Here is a 21347-nt window from a genome sequence, read left to right as displayed (position 1 = left end):
GTGGCGCTTCGGGACATGGTTTAGGGGGCATGGTGGTATTGGATTGATGGTTGGACTTGCTTATCTTGAAGGTCTTTTCCAACCTTAATGATTCTGTAACTTTACATGATAGAAAAAGGGAGATGAATCATTGCTGCTTTGCTGGTGAACTCAAGTGATGAAGGTGGTAGTGGTCATGACAGATGCTTTTGCTTTTTTGGACTATACTGTTTTTCCTTTGAGGGAAGAAATAGGTCCCTTTCATATTCCAAGGAATGGTGTGTCGACTGCGTGACTTCCTTTTCCTAGGAGAGGTAACAGGATGAAGCGACACTGCCAGAATTGAAGCCTCTTAATATAATATATTACTGCCTCACAGAGGTCTGCGACTCAGGTTTGTGCAGGCCTACCACTGTCCTAACACAGGAGCAGTCACTTGATTTGCTAGAAGCTTATCACCTGCAGAGGCAAACCTGGAAGAAAAGAAATGTTCTTGCAGTTTTATGGGGAAGGAAACTAAGGGCTGTGGCTATAACAGTTTTGCTTCACCACCCATTGAGACCACTGTCCGAGTGCTCATTGTCTTCTTAGAATCATAGGATAGCTTGGGTTGGAAAGGACCTTTAAAGGTCATCTAGTCCAATCCCTGTCTCTTCACTGGGCATGGGAACAGGTTAGTGAGTGAGTCCTCCAAGCCTGCACAGAAAGAGTTGGTGGCAAGGATGCAAGCTGCGTTTGTATCCAGTGGGCTCTGGCTCAGCGCTGCAATCGCTGCGACCTTCTCAGAGCCTCCTGTTGCTGCAGAAAGAGTTTAGATTACATGAAGGAGGAGAAGGCCTCAGAACATCCCCACTGGAATAAATAAGCATCTTAAATTGAGAGTTCAAACAGAACTTGCTTTTCTGCTACTTCTGTAGTCAGTCTGCTAGTTTGTTTGGCTTAGGAAAAACAGGAATAAGTGTTAAATTCATGCTTAAAAGATTGCCTCTCTTCAGAGAAATTTGTTATCCTTTGCCTCATTTTCAACGAGGAAAACTTGCTTTTGCAGCAGAGATTTTGTCATTGTCTTGATAGAATAATAGGCATGAGATGGATGGCAATCTATTGCCTCAAGACTTTGCCAATCATAAACTAAAATCAGTTAATGCATTGAGTTAAATCTTGCTGTAGTGTGCAGTGTGCTAGTAGTATTAAAAAAATCAATCCAGAAAATATATTGATTATATTATCTCCATAGCAACAAACAATAATGGGATAATGTTAGCTTAATAATTGTGCTTTGTGAAAACCTTTCGGAATTACTGCATTGTGGTCTTTTCACAATGTGGAATGCAATAACGCTTCTTCCTTGACTGCAGTCACCATCAGCACTGCGTCAAGAGAGGCTGCTTTTGTGTGCATGCATATATATTTATGGGTAATGTTGCTCCGGGTAAAACAGTTTAGTAGACTATTTTGGGATCCATCTTTAAATGGTCAAGACCACAAATTGGCAATTGTTTTCTATGTGGTTTATTTTCTCCCACCTCCTCTGACAACTGGCTACTGTAAAAAGAGGCCGTTAATGTTCTTTATCCTGCATCTTTCTTTACAAGGTACAAAGACTTTGACATGTAACAAAACTAAATGTCTAACTACTGTATTAAGGATTTGGAGGAGAGAGGAACTCTGCTCTGAAGACAGTGCTTCAAAGCTGTTCCTTTAATTGAATTTCATCTATCATTCTTTAGAAATGACCTGTTCCACAGGAGCTATTTGCCTGCATTTTGGAGGACTTGATTCTCTCGTGCATCCTGCATTGTCATATAAATAACTTGATTTTTTATGAATAAATATATATATGTATTCTTACATATAAGTAAGGGTGTATGTGTATAATATTTTTAGCTTGAAATCTTAGCAGGAGGGTCAGAGGAATAGATATATACACAGTTCATCTGGGTCTTGCTTTTATTTTTACTTCCAGATCAACCCCATAATTTTGATCTTGAATTAAAAAGAGGTGTTGACCCAAGTCTATGATGGAAAGGTCAAGGTTTTTAGAGTGTTCAAAAAAACCCCAGTTTAATCCCTGAAGTTTAACTAGCCCCTAAACTGTCCTGTCCCTGTGAAAGCCCTCAGGGACCTGGCAGTGGATCGGAAGTCCATTCACCTTCTGGCTCTGCTGCTATTTCCTGATGTACCTGTTGTGTGAAGGCTGGGTTTAGAGATCAGCCAGCGGAAGGGCTGCTGCCAGATCTTGCACCAGCAGGAGATTCTCCGTGGCTTGTGTAGGGTGCCCCGCTAGTCTCAGCGATATGGTGGGATGCCCCTTTACTTCCCAGGGCAAGAGTGGATGCCACGTTCTCCAATGGTCACTCCTCCAGCCCTCTTCTTGGGGGACAAAGCAGGGACAAATAGTGATGTCAGGTTAAATTGTCAGCACCACTTCTTAACAGTGCATCATATTATTTTGATTCTTCCTTCTGGATGGAATTTGTCCTTTGAATGGTCCCTAATTTGATTTCTTACTATTTACCAAGCAGGGGTCCCCTTTTCTTTGAGGACCTCCGGGAGAAAGCCCCTACCTTGGAACTACTATTTATGATATGGGACCATCTGGGAGCCTGGAATGTGCAAACCCTAAACTCTGTAGATCACAGGACTTTGGTACTGTATACGCAAGAAATGCAGTACAGTGCAAGTGCTGACAGTTTTATGTTAGAGATAACCTCTTCATAAGGAGCTTGATTGTGCTGTTGTCCCCTGCTCTTGTTTTCCTCTACAGTCTCTCCAGGTTGTTGCTTTATGGGGAGTCTGTGATGGAAGAGTTGTTTTCTGTCCCGAGCAGCAGTTACTTTCTGCCAGTGGCCCAGTCCCCTAGGAATGCGGTTAATTCGCAGGGAGAGGGAGGAGCAGTGGTTGCTCTTGACTTCGTGCCTTGTGCCAAAGCATCTAGTTCTGTATAGCCATTGTAGTGAATGAGGGTGCCAAGCTTCTCTCTTCTTCTGGGTGCAGATAAATGCAGTTACGAAAGGGCAGCTAAATGCATCAGTTGCACTGGAAAATATCTGGTATTTGCAGGTGTGTAGCATCATTCATTTATTTAACATCCAGATGGATTGACAAGATGCTTTTTCTGATGCAGAATCCAGCCCTGACTGGTGATCTAGAAACAGGATGGAATGGCTGACATGAGCCAATTCAATCCCCACCTCCAAAAACAAGCTCTTCTCTCTATAAAATTGTGACAGTTTAAGCTATGGGCTGTGCTTTTCCTTGGCACCCCTTGTGCTCACCCTGGGTGCTGGTCAGTGGCCTTGCCGATTACCAGAGCTGTCCCAAATTCTTGTTCCACTGCAGCCTCCCATTTGGTTTCCTTGTGCTATCTCGGCTCCTACTGCTCTTGGTGATCCTCTCTCCAGCCCATGCAGGGGTTGGCACTGTGTGTTTCCTGCCTGTCGTCTTCCCGATCCCTTGTTTCAGGGAGGCCTGATACTGCTTTCTAGTGTCTCTGTTTTCCATGCTTGGATCCTACCAGCTACCACATGGATGGCTTGGGTCTTCAACAGTGTTTGGCTACAGGACAGAACATGAAGAGTAGCTTAACTTATGAAAATAAGGATATTTTGTTGGAATAATTATTTTAAGATAGGTGAAGCGTCAACTGCTGGTGGCTGTTGGGGCTGCAGCTTGTCTTATTCCCAAAGGGATAAAACCATTCTGTTCTGCATAGGATCTTACAAAACATTTCTGTCTGTAGTGGTTTAGGGTAGGTCTGTCCTACCTAGTGGACTCTCTGGGAGCAGGATGAAGCACACGGGGTTGGTTGTTGACGTGGCTAGGGTGAAGGTGCTTGTGGCTCATCAGCCACGTGCCCCCTGGTGCCCTGCTGAATGTATGGGCTCACTTCAAGGCTTGTGTGTGTGAAGCTGACTTGTCTGCCCCTAACCTTGTGTCTTTTCCAGAGGTGCCATGTGATAGATGGTAGTAAAAAGGGACCTGTCATGCTTATGCCTGGCCTGTCCATGCTACAGATAGCAGCGTGCTCTGTTCTGCGTCAGAGGCCAGTACAATCTATAGGGACATTTTTCTCCTTTCATGCTTGAGAGCCTGTGTCCATACAAGGTGGGAATTAGACAAGAGTAAGCTGGGCTTGTCCAGTTATGTTAAAATACAGAAATAGTCCTAGTGGCATGATTAATGTCTGTCACATGTAATGCTCTTTCCAGGTCTCTTCCCTTGATGGAGCACTCTGAGTGCAGTGTAGTGCTTTGATTTGGGCACTGTTTTGTGTCTTAGTGTCGTCATGATAAAAGATCAAAATTTGGGAGCTGAATGCAGATGGAGTTGGTGATAATCTTTAGCTCTTTCAGATGTATGTTTCATAGTTTCAAATTTGGTGGTCACAGATAATTAAGGGGCATTGATTTTTATAATCAGTTCATAAACAATGGTAGAGACCCCTAGCACTGTACAAGGGAGACGTCTCTGAGGAGGCTGAGATATTACCACCTGATGAATGAGTAATTTTGCTTCCTAAACCTGAGGTTTTCTTGAAACCCACCTGTCTAAATAGTATTCACTTAGGCACTAGTGAGTTAAAGCAATATGAGATATCCCTGCGTTTGCGTCAGAAAAGAAAGCTTAAACACTGTCATCCTAATTCTGTAGGTGAAGATACAAGATTTGCACGTGGACATGTAATTTTCCCAGTACTTATTTCAAAGTCTGTTTGCACTTTGAGACTACTGCACAGTGGGATTGGTTAATATCTTTTATCCTTAAAAGAGACATTTACATAATCTGAAGGAATCTGCTGTTGATGGATCTGAGAAGGAAGGGGACATTCTTCGTAAGTGGAGAAACTCCTTGGAGAAAAGAGTCCCTATCTCTCTCTCTTGGGGAAGAAGTCAACTTTCATTTCTCCAAATGCCAATTTGTTACCCCCTAAAACAGTGCTGTATTGTCAGAGTACTCCCAAAATGTTTGTTTTCCTTAGATTTAGCTAGCATGTCTGTCTGTCCTACAAGAAGTTGTTTTTATTCCTTTAAATTATGCAGTCCGTGCTTTGCTTCCCTTAAGGGAGGCCAGCAAAGAAAACTAATAAAATTCATTCACCATTAGTAAGATGTACTGAATGCTTATGCTAATCCATCTGAGAGACATTGAGCACACAGTGAAAATACACATTGCAATGCTCTCCTATTGCACAATGGATTCCCTCCTATAGAGAGCACTGTAATTCTCTCTTTTCCTGCTGTAATTTGAGGATGTAGTGATATTAAGAAAGGCAACAAAGTTGGTTAGCGATCCAGTGGAATTACATGCAAGAAGAGACTGTGTAGGAGAGAAACAAACTCCGTTTGGAAAGAAGACAACTTAGCAGAGATTTAGTGGAAATTACATACTCTAGTTAAAAAAAAAAAAAATCCATCATTCCTTTCTCTTTTTTCTAGTTTCTTGACTTATAAATATGTTTATCACAGGATCAGAAATTGCAGTGAGTCTGTAAGACCTCATATGGAGTTTTTCATGAACACACATTGCACAAATTGTGTTTCTTTTTGTATATATCATCATAATGACATGTTTTCTGTTTTTGACAAAGGTTCCTAGAAGCCTGAATAGGTGTCTTCTGTGATATTTACTATGAAGTAAAATAAGGGCCTAGCAGGTTTAAGTGTTATCTAGACAATAGTCCTAATAAAAATAGTAAGGTTGCAGTTATAGCTCTACAGCAGATATAAACAATGTCTAAGCTAATGTCAGGCAACTTCCAAATAGATAAAGAAATATTATTTTAGCCAGTGTAATCAGTCTGGAGAATTCATCATTGCAAGAATTGGGGAATCGAATACAGCAGCTGGAATAATTTGAGTGTCTGGATAATTTTATGACTAATTATATTTGTAGCTATGCATATTATGATAAGAATAATTGAATCTTAAGCTAACAGTTGGGTGAGTAAGAAGCCTCCCTCTGTTTAAAGCATTTTAGAGTTAACCATGTATGTAGGGTTGTTTTCCTCTTGCCTTTCTCCGAAGCCTCAGGCATGTGATATGTCTGAAAGTTCAGAAATAGATCGAATTTGCTGGTATTCCTATCTATCTCATATGCTGTCTGTGTTTCTGTGGCAGAGAAGGAATGGTTTTGTAAGATACCAAGAAGGAAGACTGAAAAACCTGCAACTCATCTCTGGCTCTACCGTTGACTTCTTGTGTGGCATTTGGCAAACTGCTTAATCTTGTGTACTTCCAACTCCCCACCTGTGACAGATGGGCACTTACCATCCCAGAGATGTTGTGGAAATGAAGTTTGTAAAGTGAAATGAGATTGAAATGAGAAAAACAAAGCAAGCAAGAATCTCATTGCAGTATGCCAAATTAATGTCTGAGGCCATATCTATGTGGGAATGCTTTGGAAAGTTAAGGTGAATCAACTCGAAGTGTGAATGCAGTGTGCACATATGAAAGTGCAGTAAATCTTTTCCATAACAAGAGTCGCTCTTATTCTGGAAGTGGCTGTGTATCACCTTGAGGGGCTGACATAGATGGGCTGTGTCAGCCTACACTCCATTTTTTTTCTAAGTATCCATATCTTGTCATATCTCGTGCCTCAAAACCCGCCTTGAGGTTTTTGCCCCCACTATGCTGACTGGCAGGTTGTTCTAAAATCTTACTACTTTGATAGTCAATAACTTCCATCTAATTTCTAGCAACATTTATCCATGGGCAGTTTATCCTCATTTGATCTTTTAGTAATGTAGGCCTTTATATTAAATAGATATTTTTCCTTCCCTGATGATTACTCCCAGTACATTTATAGACAGCAAGCATGTCTCCTCCCTTTGGTCTGCTAAAATGAACCTTTGGTTTGCTAAAATGAACTCTCCTAATTACTAGTTGTAAGACAGGCCTTCTGTTCCCTGAGGATCCTTGTAACCCTTTTCTCCACTCGTTCCATTTTTAATTCATTCCTTTTGAACGTGGCTCATCAGATTTACACGCAGGATTCCAGAGACAGCATATCCCAGATATTTGACATTTATAGTTTCCATCATACTTGTTGTTCATCTTTATGCTGTGGTTGTGTCCATCTAGGTTTTTCCCTTCTCTGTCATTTTCAAACAATCTACTGTTGCAGAAGTTCTTGGAGTTAACATAGTCCCTCTAAGGGCATGAAGCTTTGTTTTCAACTAAAGACTCTCCTCTGCTGCAGTTCAGGTTCTTTGGGTCATCCAGTTGTTCTGATATGACAATCTCAATCTCTCTGCCTGTTGAGGAAAGAATCTGCCTTTCAACTCAGAATCATGAATGCGCTTGACTGAAGTCTGTCTTTTTGTGCCAAAGTCAGTCCTGAAAACACTGAACAAGGTTTGTCCCAAGACTGACCCTTGAGAAGTCTATGGGTTTCCTCCTTTCATGCCTGTACTTTTTCTTTCAAATCAGTCCGTTCTCATTTCCCTACAGCTTGTATGTTAACTGTCTCTCAATTTTTATCCTGATCTTCATCCTTTTGGGTGTGATGACTGTCCGCCTGCCACCAGACCAAGTGCATTACTGGAGTCTGTGTATGTCTGCCACTGTCCCCTTACCTAGAACATGTGTTATTGCCCCAAAGAAAGATAACACATGGTGTATCCCATTTCCCATTCCTCTGTCTGACCCTCTTTCATTAAGGTATTTGCTGTGAAGCAGGGTGCCAGGTTGTTACTGGTGGGCCAGAAGTGGCGCATGAGGGAATGTCAATGGGCTGCAGCTGCTCTGTCTAGCCATGCCACTTAGTGCTGGTGCTTACGACTCAGATGTTAAAAACATATGGTGCAGTTTGTGACAAAATCTGAGGACTGTGTATGTTCCATGCACTGGGAAATCTTGCATGCTATTGAGGTCAGGCTCACAACTGTGTATTTACTTGCTTGGCTTCCCATCCCTCCTGCCGACTCTTCAGTTACTAGCCTATTAGAATCAGCCATTAACCTGGTTAATGGGGAGAGACAGCAAATACCAGAAAGGATGATATGCTTTTCTTAATTCCCTCTTGGAAACCTGGCTGTTTTAAACTGTAAATGTCTCAAGCAAAGTCTGAAAAGGGTCCAAAACATGTCTTGCTTTTGTAATGCAGGCACGCCCAGGCAGAGGAGAATGCAATGAGGATGTTTTCTCTTTAGGACTTCACTGGCAAGTGATCTTTGGGGGCAAAAGGCTACCCTGCCAAATGGTACCCTGCCAAAACTTCCCAGGCAGCTTCGAACTGGCTGCATGCAGGCTTTGGGGTGGTGAATTGGCGTGACTGAATTGTATTGTGCCATCTGATCCTTTGGGTGATATGATCAATTGAGGTGATACCTTGATGCTATCTGATCCTTTGGGTGATGTGACTCTACCCCAAGAGCCTCTGGCCTCTCTGATCAGAGCAAGTGACAGAGAGCAGAAGAGGAGGGTGATGAAAGGCGTGGGGTGAGGGCAGAGGGAAAACAACCATCTTTCAGGGAAGGACTTGAGCCATTTCTCTGAATGGCGATACAACAGCTCCTTGCTCCAGACAGCAAGGGCTAATACAGCAGAGAGAAAGAAACCTGCCCACTTAGTTTTTCCTTAGAGACCTGAAAAGGTAGGAGGAAAAAAATTTACAATTTGTTTGGTATTTAGTTCAGGTAATTTTTTTAATTGTATAATGAGAGCACATTGTCCAAATTTTTATATGCAGATTCAATTAGTGTTCAGTTAATTAGCCTTTACAGATGAGGATTAACTTAATTACATAACACTAACCTCTCTTAATAACTATTAAGGGTGGGAAGGCTGTTTTTAATAAATTTGGAAGGGCTATATGTGTGTTTTAAAATCTGAAATGGCATACACATAAATTAAACCAAATTACACACAGAGGACAGCCATTAAGGGTAACGATCAAAGGAAACAAACTATGTACATGGCTCGGAATCAGGCTGGTTAGAAGTTCATGCTGTTTTCCCCCTCTTTTCTGCTGGCATCCTAGTGTTTTCGCTAGGATTATTACTGGAGATGATGTGCAGTCTGGGGTCATCCCTTCAAAGTTGGCTGCAGTCTGACACAAAGTTGCTTTAATTAAGTGTTAGCTTGTATTAAAAAAAAAAAAGCCAAACAAATCAATTTGGGTACTAGGTTATTAGTAGTTGATTGTTTTCCTAGGTGGTCTAAGGAAAAAAGACATATGAAGCCCATTGAGTTCTAAGAATCTGATTCATAAATGTGATTAACTGTCATTATGTACCATAAATAACTATAGATTTTTGTCCCTTGATATGAGGTGTGCACTCAGACAAGGATGCTGTGGTTATTCACATCATAGTGAAACAGAACATCATGTCTGACTACAGGGTGGTGAGGGTGGAGCATGTATGGGACTAGTGTTGGGATGTGGCCTCTTTGGCTTCGGAGTCACAGGTTTGAATCTAGGCTGTCTTGGTAAGTGACTGACATCAGGTAATGTCTGATGCTTTTCAGAATGGGGCAACAAAAGAAACCTTTTTCCCTTGGCTATTCTTGCATGGGTGGTGTTTCCCACTCACAGTGGATTTTGAGGGGCACACCACATCCATCTCCACACAGCACAGTAGCTTTTGTGGCATTCAGTACACTACAAAATTCAAGGGATACACTCATTGCACTCTGGAAGTCACTTTTTTGGAGACCAAATTTTGAGTTACTGTCAGAAATGTGCATCTGCTAGATCACAGCTTCATGGCCCTCTTCAAACTGTTTTTTCTAGTGACACTTAAGGAGTATAGCTAAGTTCATAAACCACATGATTTGTTTTCCAGCTGCAGCAAGCTGAAAAGTTACAAAGCATCCTCCATGCAGTCTGGGTCACTAAGCTTAGCTCAAACTTAGTCACTCAGTCCCCATTTGCAGCCATGACATCTACAGGTATTGAGCAACTAATAAGAATAAGCTGGATAAGACTCATGTTAGCCACTCCAAAAATTGAAATGTATGATGCTACTCGGCTCTTTCTGAACACTTTGGCTTAGTGCCTACACCCATTTTCAGCAAGGAGGGAAGATGACATTGCTGCAGATTTTTTTCCTTGCTGTGAGGAAAGGTGAATATACAACAAGGAGAAAATTGTTGAAGAATCTGTTTTGGAGTGGCAGAATCTCTTGAAAAAAAGGAAAGGGGATACTTGAGCCTACGGAGTGTCTTCTGAAGCCATTTCATGTATGTGCTGCTCAGGCTGAAGCCTCAACATTTGATACCTCAAGATACATGGTTGGCAATGACCAGACTTTGCTCAGGCTGATGCAGACCCAAATCTTGTTCCCTTCTACAGGGGTTGCACCTGTATCCCTGGGAGCAAGATTGGCCTTGTGAGTTGTTCTACCTGCAGATGCACCTGATGATACACGCTCAGAGGAAGGGGAGAATGCAATATTCCCTGTAGGGAGGCAACTGCCAGCCATCTAAACAAAGAAGCCTTCTGGATGTGCAGCAGTCAGCCCACTTGAGCTGCTGTTTCCATGGTGTACCAGATGCTGTAAAATACGGTTTCTTCAGGGATAGAAGCTTTTCATACTCCTGCATTATCTTGTTTGATAATGGGCTGTCATCAGGCTGGTACCTCACTGTAGGGGCCACACACATGCAGCACGTCCCCTCTGCCCCAACCCTTTCCTGAGTTGTTGTTGTTGATGACAATTCAAATTCATATTCTGCAGCTTCCAAACAAAGAAAACATGGCTATATGTTTTTTCTGACTTGGAACAGCATTACTGACTATGATTTTACACTTCATTGTTTATGAGTGACTGTTTAATGTTCTATGGTTCCTCCTGATGCACACAGTGTCATCTCGCAATACTGTGCATTGTTTTGCTTTTGTTTCCTTCTGTTTCCCTAAAAAATCAGAATGCATAAGTTTCTGTTTTTCCCTGATTATCCTCTTCCTAAGCCCCACATTGCTTCATTATAGCTGCTATCTTATGGCTGTTCTAAGCCACTGGGTACATGTCAGCAGGCACCATTTCTGAGTTTGCTTCCTCTCCTTGTGTTTACCCACTGGCTGATCTTGAGTCAGAGAGGTCTCTGTTTCCATTTCCTTATAAAACAGTTGCTGCTGGTGGACAGGCGCTTAGTTATCCTGTAGGTACTAAGTACGATTGCAATTATAAACCTGGACAAACCTGCAATAATGAGCCTTGGAGCAGATTGACCTCAGCTAGTGTAAATAAGTTACCAAAAGCACTTAATGAGGCTTGCTGTGCTTCAAACATGACTCATTGGAGGCGGAGGATGTTTTCAAGGTACCTGTCTACTAGAAGCTGTGTTCAGGGATGATGCTGCAAAAGTGGCAGAACTATGTGGACGTGGCATATCCCCTCACTGTGTTCGGAGACGACCACGAGTTCATTTGCCTTCCTCGTGGCTGTTGAGAAGAAACATAAGTGCCTTCATATGACCCCAGCTTCCCCTAGCTGGAAGGCGTGCCTTGGCTTGTAAGGGGCGCGCACACACGTTCCCTCCGCCTCGCCGGTGCTCCGGCCACCGCCGCCTCGCGTCTCCTCGTCTTTCCCAGGCAGCTTGACGGGACCCGTGCCTGCGTCTTCGCCGTGCCCGGGAAGGGGGCCGGGATAGCAGCGGGTTCCGGGGGTGGGTGGCGGAGGCAGGCAGGGGTGTGCGTGGGTGTGTGCACAGTGGTGCAGGACGACTCCCAGAAAGTGTCCCAGAGCGTAGAGAACAAGTGCTTTTTTTAAAAAAAATTCCCAAGGGTGCCTTCTCACAGTGTCTCGCAGATACTTTTCAACTCCTCCTCTCCCCCCATCCTGCAGGCTTGTGCTCCTCACTTTGGGGAAGAAAAACCACGTGTGGTTAATTTTAAGCCAGTGCAATCACTTAGGAGACCTGGAGGTGGAAAACCAGTTATTGGTTAACTGGCCTGATTTGAAATGTGTTCTGTCTGACCCCTCTGCTGTACTGAGCCAGGAGCAGCGCTTCCAAGAAGCTGGCTTTCTGGAAGGCTTTTTCACTGAATCATTTAAAGCCTAGACTTCTTGTAAATGTTAATATCCTGCTGGCTCGCTGGAATGCAGCTGGTGGATCCAGCAAGCGCAATACCTGCGTGCGTGCTCGCAATCCAAAGCAGAACTTAGCAGGCAAGGTTCAGGCTGTAGTTTGGGATGTCCTCGCTGAAGCTTGGCGCTAGGATGAAAGCGTGCTGGAGGGCAGACCTCATTCGGCATCGTCCCCCAAGGCTGGATGTCCCTCTGCCCTGTGCCGCTGCTACCGTTGTGATAGAGCAGTGCTTTGCACCCCGCGCTTGACTCTGCCCCGGAGCCTCGAGCGCTGCCCTGCGTCGCGCCGGAGCCTCGGTGCGGCCATGAGCGTCAGATGTCTCGGTGCGAGTGGGAGCCACCCTCCCAGGCAAAGCGGTCGGAGCGCGCCCGCCGGCCGAGCCTGCTTCATGCAGTCCTGGGTGGCTGCCCGGGGAATAGCGCTGGGGGGGGGGGGTGGCCCCAGGATTTCCCCTTGCATCAGCAGGGGAGGGCAGTAGGTGACCTTTGTGGTGCCGGAGTCATAGCGATGGCAGGCTGAAATCCTGCGACTGCTGAAGTCTCGCTGTAGCAAAACGCAGGTTGGTGTGCAACGTGTTATGTACCTCCTCCCCTCCCTCGGTCTCTGCGGACAAAAGCCTTCTTGAGTTAGCTGTATGTATCTGTGGTACCATGAAGGCTTTGTCCGCCTTAGTTTCTGTGTGCTAATGGATGAGGCTTTTCTTCTTACCTTAGTAGTGAGGTATTTTTCAGGTGGGAATATATATTTTTTTTTCCAGGCAATCATCTAAACCACCTCTTTCATAATTTTATCTTTAGTGTCTCTCCTTGCACATCATCCAGTGCTTTAGCTTTTTGTAGCTTAAGGAAAACTTAAAGTTCTTGTCTTAATCTAGAGATATATTGTCCTGTAGAATAAACATACTGCAAGTCTAGCATTAAAAAAAAACCCAAACCACAACTGTATTAAGAATACAAAACTATTGAAGGGCTCTACAAGAGGAGGACTCTAGGTGGTGGCAAGTGCTTTGCTGATTTGCGTGATAAGTTAGCACCCAAGGGTGATAAGATAACTACTTTTGATTCCCAGATTTGCTTAGTGTGGTAAAATGCTCCCAAAGCATACACATTACACAGTACTGTTTATTTATGTCTGCAGTTAATGTATTTGCAATAGTTTATATTGTTCTAGCTAATATTCTGTAGTTTATTCTAAAAAATAAGAAAGATTCAATGAGAGGCATAAGTATTCTACTTTGTTAGTGAATTCTCTCTGAAGAATGAAGATAGATCACAATAGACTTTTTTGAATTAATATAAATGCAGATTAATGCAGTCAAATGTGTTATTTTTCCACAAACAAGTTACAAATACAATGCAGTATGATTCTCAAATATCGCAGTTTTGTTAAAACAGATTTTTTTATATTCACTTTTGGGATGCATTTTGCACACCTTCTTTCAGATTAATCAATTTGAATTCATTTAGGACACTAACAATTTAGTATAGTGGCAGGTTTATTTAGATAAATGGATACCAATTTTCATCAATTATGAAAATGAAACACAGTAAAAATTCTAAAAGTTCGTTAAAATAAATCTGCAAATGACTGCCTTCTGCTAAACTCCCAACTTTGCAGGTTTGCATTCTTGTTTTTGTTTTTTTTTTTAGTAACATAACTAAAACCAAAACAGTACAACCTTTCCCTGTTCCATGTGTTTTTCTTGTGTGCAGTAAGTCATATACTTACTCTGTTATTAATTTGTCAGGATTTTCCATCCACACGCAAATCAGAAAAAACTTATGAGTAAGGACCCTAATCATGAAATTAGGTTAAAAAAAAAAACTTGAAATGATAACATATTTTGGAGTGTAAACCCCTGATGATAACATATTTAATGGCTTTCCAGGTTTTTTATGGGGTTGGCATTTCTTTCAATCATCATTTCTAGACTCTACTATCATAGATGGACAATGAGAGAAAGGTGAGGTTATGAGTTAATACCATGGTTCTCCTAGTTGAGGTTCAGAGCTTTGGTGTGAGTGTTAGCTACACTGTGTAATAGAGTTTCTGTTAAGTACCGTTCTAAAATAAGTTCTTACTTTTCTTTTATGCAGGGTTTTTGGGAAAACCACACAAAACTCATCACGGAGTATGGACCTGTTTGTGGGTAAGCTTAGCAGTGTCATCAGCTGCTTTCTTTTCTGGCTCTTGCTGTTTGGGTTTGAGAGGAGAAAATACCAGGATTTTGATGTTCATCAAAACGTAGTGTGCGGTGTTTCAGTCTGGGGGACAGAGGTGGAAGTTGTTTGATTACATGCAGAAAGTAATCTTGGCTTATTTTAGTTCAGTATTTGGTGTTGGACTTAATTCTTCTCTTTCTAATTTTAATTATACACGTTAAGTTTAGTTTGTTCGGAACTGTACAAAGCTATCAGCCTTCAATATTCTCTTTTCATCTGCATGTTCTTTATACTTATGGTGAACAGTGGAAATAATAATTTGTTGTCTTAAAAAACCCTAATTTTTTTATGAAATAGTATGAATGTAGTTCAGCTGTTGCTATCTATATTTATGCAAAATTCTTAAACTTAAAATATAATGAAGTACAGATTAGAAATGAGGCATTTCTCTCTCTATAGCTCAGCTGTGCTATCTTAGCAGTTTATTAGGAGTAAAGAGGGTTTAAGCAGTATATCCCTTCATACAAGCCCTTCCACAATTTGTGAATGTCATTTCTGTTCCAAGAACTACTTTCCAATTGTCATCATTTTAAGTGGAAATGCAGTTATTTCATGGTAGCTTCTACTGTTGTTGTCAATGTTTCTAGCATAACTATTATTTCAATATGTAAGTATCAAGCAATATCAACAAAGTACAATGTCAATTTTTTTTTCCCCTGTGTTCTGCAAGGGGTTTAAGACAGTTGTAAGAGAGCATATATGAATGTGTGTGTGCATATTTGACTATAAATATTATAAATATGCTTTGTATGCTCTTCCAGCAAAAAAGCTCTATCAGAAAGAAGTCTGGCTCAGCCGTATGAAGCATTTGATGCTCCAGTCACAGCCGCTGTGGCATTCATGCTCAGCCCTAAGGACAAAGTGCCACAAGAAGCGATGGAAGTAATGAATTCCAAGGGTTAGGTACTTGTCTAAGAGGAAATAATATGGTATCTTTGCTGGCCAGGAATGGAGAAAGATATTCATTAACGCTATGGCAATTTGTATGTTGTGTAACAAATGGAAAATGACTGAGGCTTATTATCTCCGTGACCTTTGGTGTGATGCCCTTAAATGACAATAATGTGAGAACACTGGCATTCATTCCTCAGTGTATTTCCCTCCTTATTAATATCATGCCAATTCTTTTCTAAGAGGCATTCGAGACAAGTTGCTATTTAGTCGTCTGTCTGCTCACTCGGCCAGGCAGAGGCTATGTCGTCAGAGAAAGAGATGTATAATTACAATCTGTGAGCGGATAGACAGAAAGTTTCGTTTTTCCAATCTACCCACAGCTGTTGGGGAATGAAACCTCTGTGAGACTTGCATGGGCTGCAAAGCTGGATGGTGGTGGTGGTGGGCAGCCAGGACAGTTCTGCCCCTTTGGGATCCTGTAGGTAGGAGGAGTGAGCAGAATGAGCGTAACTATATCCCATTTATTGCATGCATGAAAAACTCAGTTTGTGAGGCATCTAGGAGGCTGATAGAGGAAAAAAATGCTGCTTTTTGATCTCTCCTAGGAAAACAAAGCTGTTCTTAAACATTGCTGTGCTCGGGGTAAGCTTTATTTGTAGTTGAAGGAGGACGTTTGAAAACCTGGTTTGTGAGCTGCTGTTCAATAGGTGTGGTATGTGTTGGGGGGTATTTATCACAGTCCTGTCAACTAAAGAAATTCTTTCTCCTTCCCTATACGTTTTCTGTGTTCAACTAAAGAAATTCTTTCTCCTTCCCTATATGTTTTCTGTGTGATTCTTTCTGTAGTTCTTTGAAATAGGCACTAAATGGTAGGTGTGTTTACATGTATAGTCCCAGCAAAGTATTGGATCTGGCAGTTGGAAGAAGATGTGGCATTTTGCTTTTTCCAGATTGAAAACTGCTTTCCAATAAGCATAAAGAGCAATGATCTTTACTTCTACAGTGGTGAAGTGAGTTGAATACAAATCTTTGGAAGTGAAGCCTTTTTTTCATTCTAAGGTCACTTGAATAGTCTGAATGATACCATCACAACTGTTTTCTTTTGTGTGTGAATTGGTTTCCTTGACAACAGGATGTCAAATCAACTTTTCAGCTTTAATCAAGTCAAAACAATATATCCCTTCCATTCCAAAAGGCCTCAAGTCGTAGAGAATTATTTCAAGTAAGGCTTTTGTAGGTCACAAAAGCATTTTTTTTCTTCACTCCCGTGTGCAGATCCAAAGGAGAGGTGATGATATTATTCTTTCATAGAGAGAGACAATGCAAATAGTCTTCAGTTGTGAGTGTGTGCTGTGAAAACTGTCTGTTTTCATACAGGCATGGCCCAAGATGGAGGCCAAGGCAGAAACAAACAGCTCTGGTTTGGTGCAAAAGCAGAATTGGAACATTTCTGTTTAACAGGGGAATCCAAGCCACCGACGTGACTTCTGAAGAGATCCTGCAACAGGGTGGTAAGAGTTTTGCAGGAAAGTAGTCCTGATTTCTGTGGAAATTAGTGATTTGCATCACTTATTTCTTGGATGAACTTTGATGTTTTGATACTTTACTTTCACGCCCACCATATCCAATAGTTCCATTTCAATTGTAGGTTATGGCTACTGATCAGAAATAGGTGGTAAGAGCAGACAGAGAAACAAAGAGCTTCTGGGCTGAAGAGGAGCCTGGTGAGGGGTCTGGAGCACAAGTCTTATGAGGAGCGGCTGAGGGAACTGGGCTTGTTCAGTCTGGAGAAGAGGAGGCTGAGAGGAGACCTTATCGCTCTCTACAACTACCTGAAAGGGGGTTGTGGTGAGGTGAGTGTTGGTCTCTTCTCCCAGCTAGTGATAGGACAAGAGGAAATGGCCTCAAGTTGCGCCAGGGGAGGTTTAGATTGGATATTAGGAAAAATTTCTTCACCAAGAGAGTGGTCAAGCATTGGAACAGGCTGCCCAGGGAGGCGATGGAGTCACCGTCACTGGAGGTAGTCAAAAAATGTGTGGATGTGGCGCTTCGGGACATGGTTTAGGGGGCATGGTGGTGTTGGGTTAATGGTTGGACTTGATGATCTTGAAGGTCCTTTCCAACCTTAGCGATTCTGTGAAATAAAGGGAGAGAGTATAATTTATGGAATCAGAACAGTAACTGCTATAACATAAGCAGAGCTGTAGAGGCAGTGAGTTAATTTTACTTTATATACACACTTCATATGCATTTGACCACTCTACTGCGATTGCATCATTATGAATTTACAGCACTGTAAGCATGTATGGCTGATTTGGAGTTGGAGAATAGTGCCAAAGTAAGTAATTCTTGGCCCAACAACAGTCTACCAGTGAAGAAACAGAAAACACAATACAGCCCCAAGCAGGCAGGTGGTTGCCTCTGGGTTGAATGAACCTTTTCTGCCTTTGACTGTAGCAATGCATTTGGATGTGGGGAAGAGTGTAAGAGTTCATAACATAGACCTTGCTGTGTATAATCAAAGAGTAAGAACAGAAGATTAAAATTCAGTGCAATTTTTAGGGTGATGCTCTTTCTTCATGTCCTTTTGCCTCTGAAACAGCTTGCAACAGGTCAAACCCTGTTCTTACTCTCCCTTCACTTGAACTCTCAACCTGCTGTGAAAAGTCTGAACAGCTTTGTAGCAGAATAAGTGCTAAAGAGTACAGGAACAAAGTAAGGCAGGGATGAAGAGATGGGTCTAGGAGTAGCAAGAAGATGGAGTTTGGATTAAACCACCTCTAGAAAGCAGAAACCAATCAGGATGTTTGAGCTCAGGGTTGTCAGGCTATGAGCTGGCAAAGGGAGGCAACGAGCTCAAAATCTGGGTTTTCTTATGGGGAGAGGAACTAATGAGAACACTTCTGACAAGTTCCAGTTGTAAATCATTCTCAGTCCCTAACAAAACCACCAGCAGCAAACTGCATCTACCCATCCTGAGCCTCTTCTGGGCTCCAGCATGAGCATACCAGGATCAGCAGAGTACCACAGAAAGCATGTCAAGGTGCAGGCACTCCTGAAGCACCTTGTGAAAGCACAGATGTGGTTGGAGCTCCATTTCCATATAAAGAATATCTTGGTTTGCAGTGGGTTACTTCAGCATGTTTTTAAGTAACGCACAGAAAGCCACTTAAAATAGGACAGGCCATTTTTCTAAGGTGTCTATGGGAATACTCAATGTCTGATCTGTGGGTTCTGGCTTGTGGTTTTTTTTTTTTTTCTTAAAGACTTCCTAATATTCCTTAAATGATTTCCTAGTAAGTCATTATTGGAACCAAGATCAAGCCTGGTCACTTAAATGATTGGGTGGTTTAAAGGATTAGGATAGATCATGGAGACAGTCACTAACTTGAAATCTGTCCAGGGGTGAGTTGTGATTGTAAACTACGCTGGCAGCTGACAGCTTTTTGAGAAGTCTATGCAGCCAGAGTTGGTTCTGTCTTAACTCTTGACTTCTCCTCTCCCCCAAAAAAGTTGCTGCAGATGGCACTAGTTCGCATTTCTGCGGGTGAGTCCATAATCAAACAGTTGTGGACAAGAAACAGGCTTTTCTCGCTGCTGCTCTTGGCCTCAGCATCAGGGCTGAGGCACACTGGGCTAGTCACTGTGGAGGTCTGGGGCCTTCCCTTTTTGTGGAGAAGAGAGGGGCATATGTTTCTGGGATTTGGGCAACTGGAACTTTTCTCAAAGCCTTATCCTTCCTTCTGGCCTCCTCAAACGTGTTGGGGCAAACCAAAGTCGGATAGGGGCAGGATCTCCTCCTGCAGGCAACAGCTGATGTCTTCATCATGCAGTTAATTTACCTGAAGAAATAGCGTCTTTTTTTGCCATTTTAATATCACAAACCTTTTTTTAACCTCTCTGTTTCTAACCTTATTCTGCTTTATGTGGAAAGAGTAATCCCAGGACAGGTATTCCCATCTTTGTCTCTGAAGGCTCATGTAAAGAAATAATTTAGTTTTATGAAACAATCTTATCCTATTTGACTTCCTCTTTTGCACTGGGAATCTAATGGACTTACTACCTCTCCTGTGGTCCTTCCTTTATTTTGATATTTTAAACCATTTACTTTCATATTTCAGCTAGAGAAAAATCATACCTGGGCAAGGATAGGGGGGAGGAAAATAAAACAGGCTTCCTGTTCCTGATCTATAGCTCTTCATAATTGCTGTTTCACACTTAACCTGATAAAGATTTTTTTGGTAGCCTCACTTGCCTGGATTTTTGTTTTCCTAAAGAGCAATATACTTTTTTGGCCAGAGTAAAGTGTTACATATTCCACCAAGATTTTGTTTTTCTCACTGTGTTTCCTCATTTATGTGTTGTGATAAGGTTCTTTGACTCTATAGGATTGTTGATCAGCCTCAGAATTGCTATTATGAATTAGAGTTATCTCTTTTTCTTTTAAATACTTGCAAACTGTGGATACAGTACAGCAGAACCCTTAAACATGTGCCTAACTTTAAGCACGTTGAGTAATCCCATTAAAGTCAATGGTATTACTCAACATGCTTCAAGTTAGGCAGAAGTTTATCTACCTTGCTGAATCAGGACCATAAAAGAAACAATTGCATTTGTGCCTGAAAAATATTTTTACTGCTATTGGTACACATAAACACCTAGGTTTATCGTAGCTGAAAGAAGTTAATGGGGAGAAAAAAATTTCTTCCCCCTCCCCACCCTCTCTTTTGACAGCACTTTGCATGTAGAAAATTTTATTGCTCCTCTGTGTAATGTGCTAGCTGTTTTTCTCTGAAATAGAAACAATTATCTCAAAAATTGACTGAACAATAGGAGAATCTTAACATTCTTAAATTAAACTTTCAGACCTCTTATTTTTTTTAATTAACGCTTTAAGAATTTGCTAATAGTAATCTGTTCTTTTAAAGTTGTCTTCTAAAAAAAGAACCGAAACCCAACAATATTCCTGACAGAAATGTAGTGTCACGGTATGTTTCTACATCTCCATCTGACTCCCCACAACTTAACCATAATTAGGTATTGGTTATAGTTAGTTCCAATGGTTAAATGAAGCTGCTGGAACAAGCCCTGTGAGTTACGTATGGGTATATCATCACCAGTTTCTCATCTTCTCTCTAGGGCTAATTTGTCTTAAAAAAAATAGCCTTTTATGCGACTGATGCCTAAAGAATTACCCAAAAGGTGGTGTACCACACTGTTTTGAGAATTGGAGCCTAGTGTTATTGTTACAGTTGTAATCGGTTTTGTGGGCCGTCTGATCATTATGGAGTATTTTACGTTCTGCTTACGGAGACCTGTGGGATGCAGTTTGTAGGCAGAATTTATGGTAAATTAGTTGACTAGTTTAATTCTGGCGTGTTTCAAATGTACTTAGGTCTCTGGAACATTGCAAATTGATGCTTAGCGTACTAGTAACGTTAAAGGTATTCATTAATGAGGTCTTCTTAGCTGTGGACAAATCTTATGGGTGGACTTTGACCTCCCGTGAGAACCATGCAACTTGAGCTTGTCTACTTTGTGATGGCTGTTGATTTGTTACCGTAGCCTCTTGCTGTCCTGGTCAGGTCCGGGGACACTTATGTTCTAGGTATTCACAGACAGAGGCTCAAAGGCTTGCTGAAATGTCACAGTCCTAGCCCTCAGAGCAGGCAAAGCCATTTGGATGGAAATGTTTGCTGCAAATGGTAAACTCGTCTGCATGCAAAGCTCACTGTCTCTTCTCTGAGACTCCAGACATTGCCCTGGGGTGGCTGAACTGCAAGCATGTGCTCACTGCTGTGTGTTTTCCAAGTTTCTTTCCTCCATCCATGACTGCTCCATGACTCTACTGCAGCTGTTCAAGCCAACCTAAGTCAAAGACCTGATGTAATCTTTTATACCTCTGGAAAGAGTGTGAAATCCAACCAAATGAGACAGACACTTTACATGCTCTTGGCAAGGCAGCAAAGGACAATGCCTGTCACCTGCACCACGTTCCTGATGCTCATTTCTGTACTCAACGGTGTGTGCAAACTGCTGTGGTCGTAGCTTCAGCGAATTAATGTCTGCATAGGGGGAAATCCCCTGGTTGGTACGGCTCCACTGAGACGGCCGGACACAGAAAGGCTCTGTGAGATTGTCCAGAACTGTGTCAGCTCCTAAGATTGACAAGAGAAGCAGAGAGCAGGCCCTTGTACCATATCGTAGCGTTTGAGGA

At 42.0% G+C, this 21347-nt stretch overlaps 1 protein-coding gene across 1 annotated transcript in view; it reads left to right on the top strand.

Moving 5' to 3' along the window:
• The window catches only part of TBXAS1 (thromboxane A synthase 1), a gene marked incomplete at both ends in the record, with an annotated part of 233929 nt that overhangs the window by 70836 nt on the left and 141746 nt on the right, over positions 1–21347 (top strand). The window contains one exon of the mRNA XM_082013978.1: positions 14111–14163. Within this exon, the coding sequence (XP_081870104.1) occupies positions 14111–14163 (53 nt within the window). The remainder of the gene's footprint in view (positions 1–14110; positions 14164–21347) is intronic.

Source organism: Phaethon aethereus (assembly GCF_964289735.1).
Source record: "Phaethon aethereus genome assembly, chromosome: 1".
Lineage (NCBI taxonomy): Eukaryota > Metazoa > Chordata > Aves > Phaethontiformes > Phaethontidae > Phaethon > Phaethon aethereus.
This window is presented reverse-complemented; position numbering and strand designations above follow the sequence as displayed.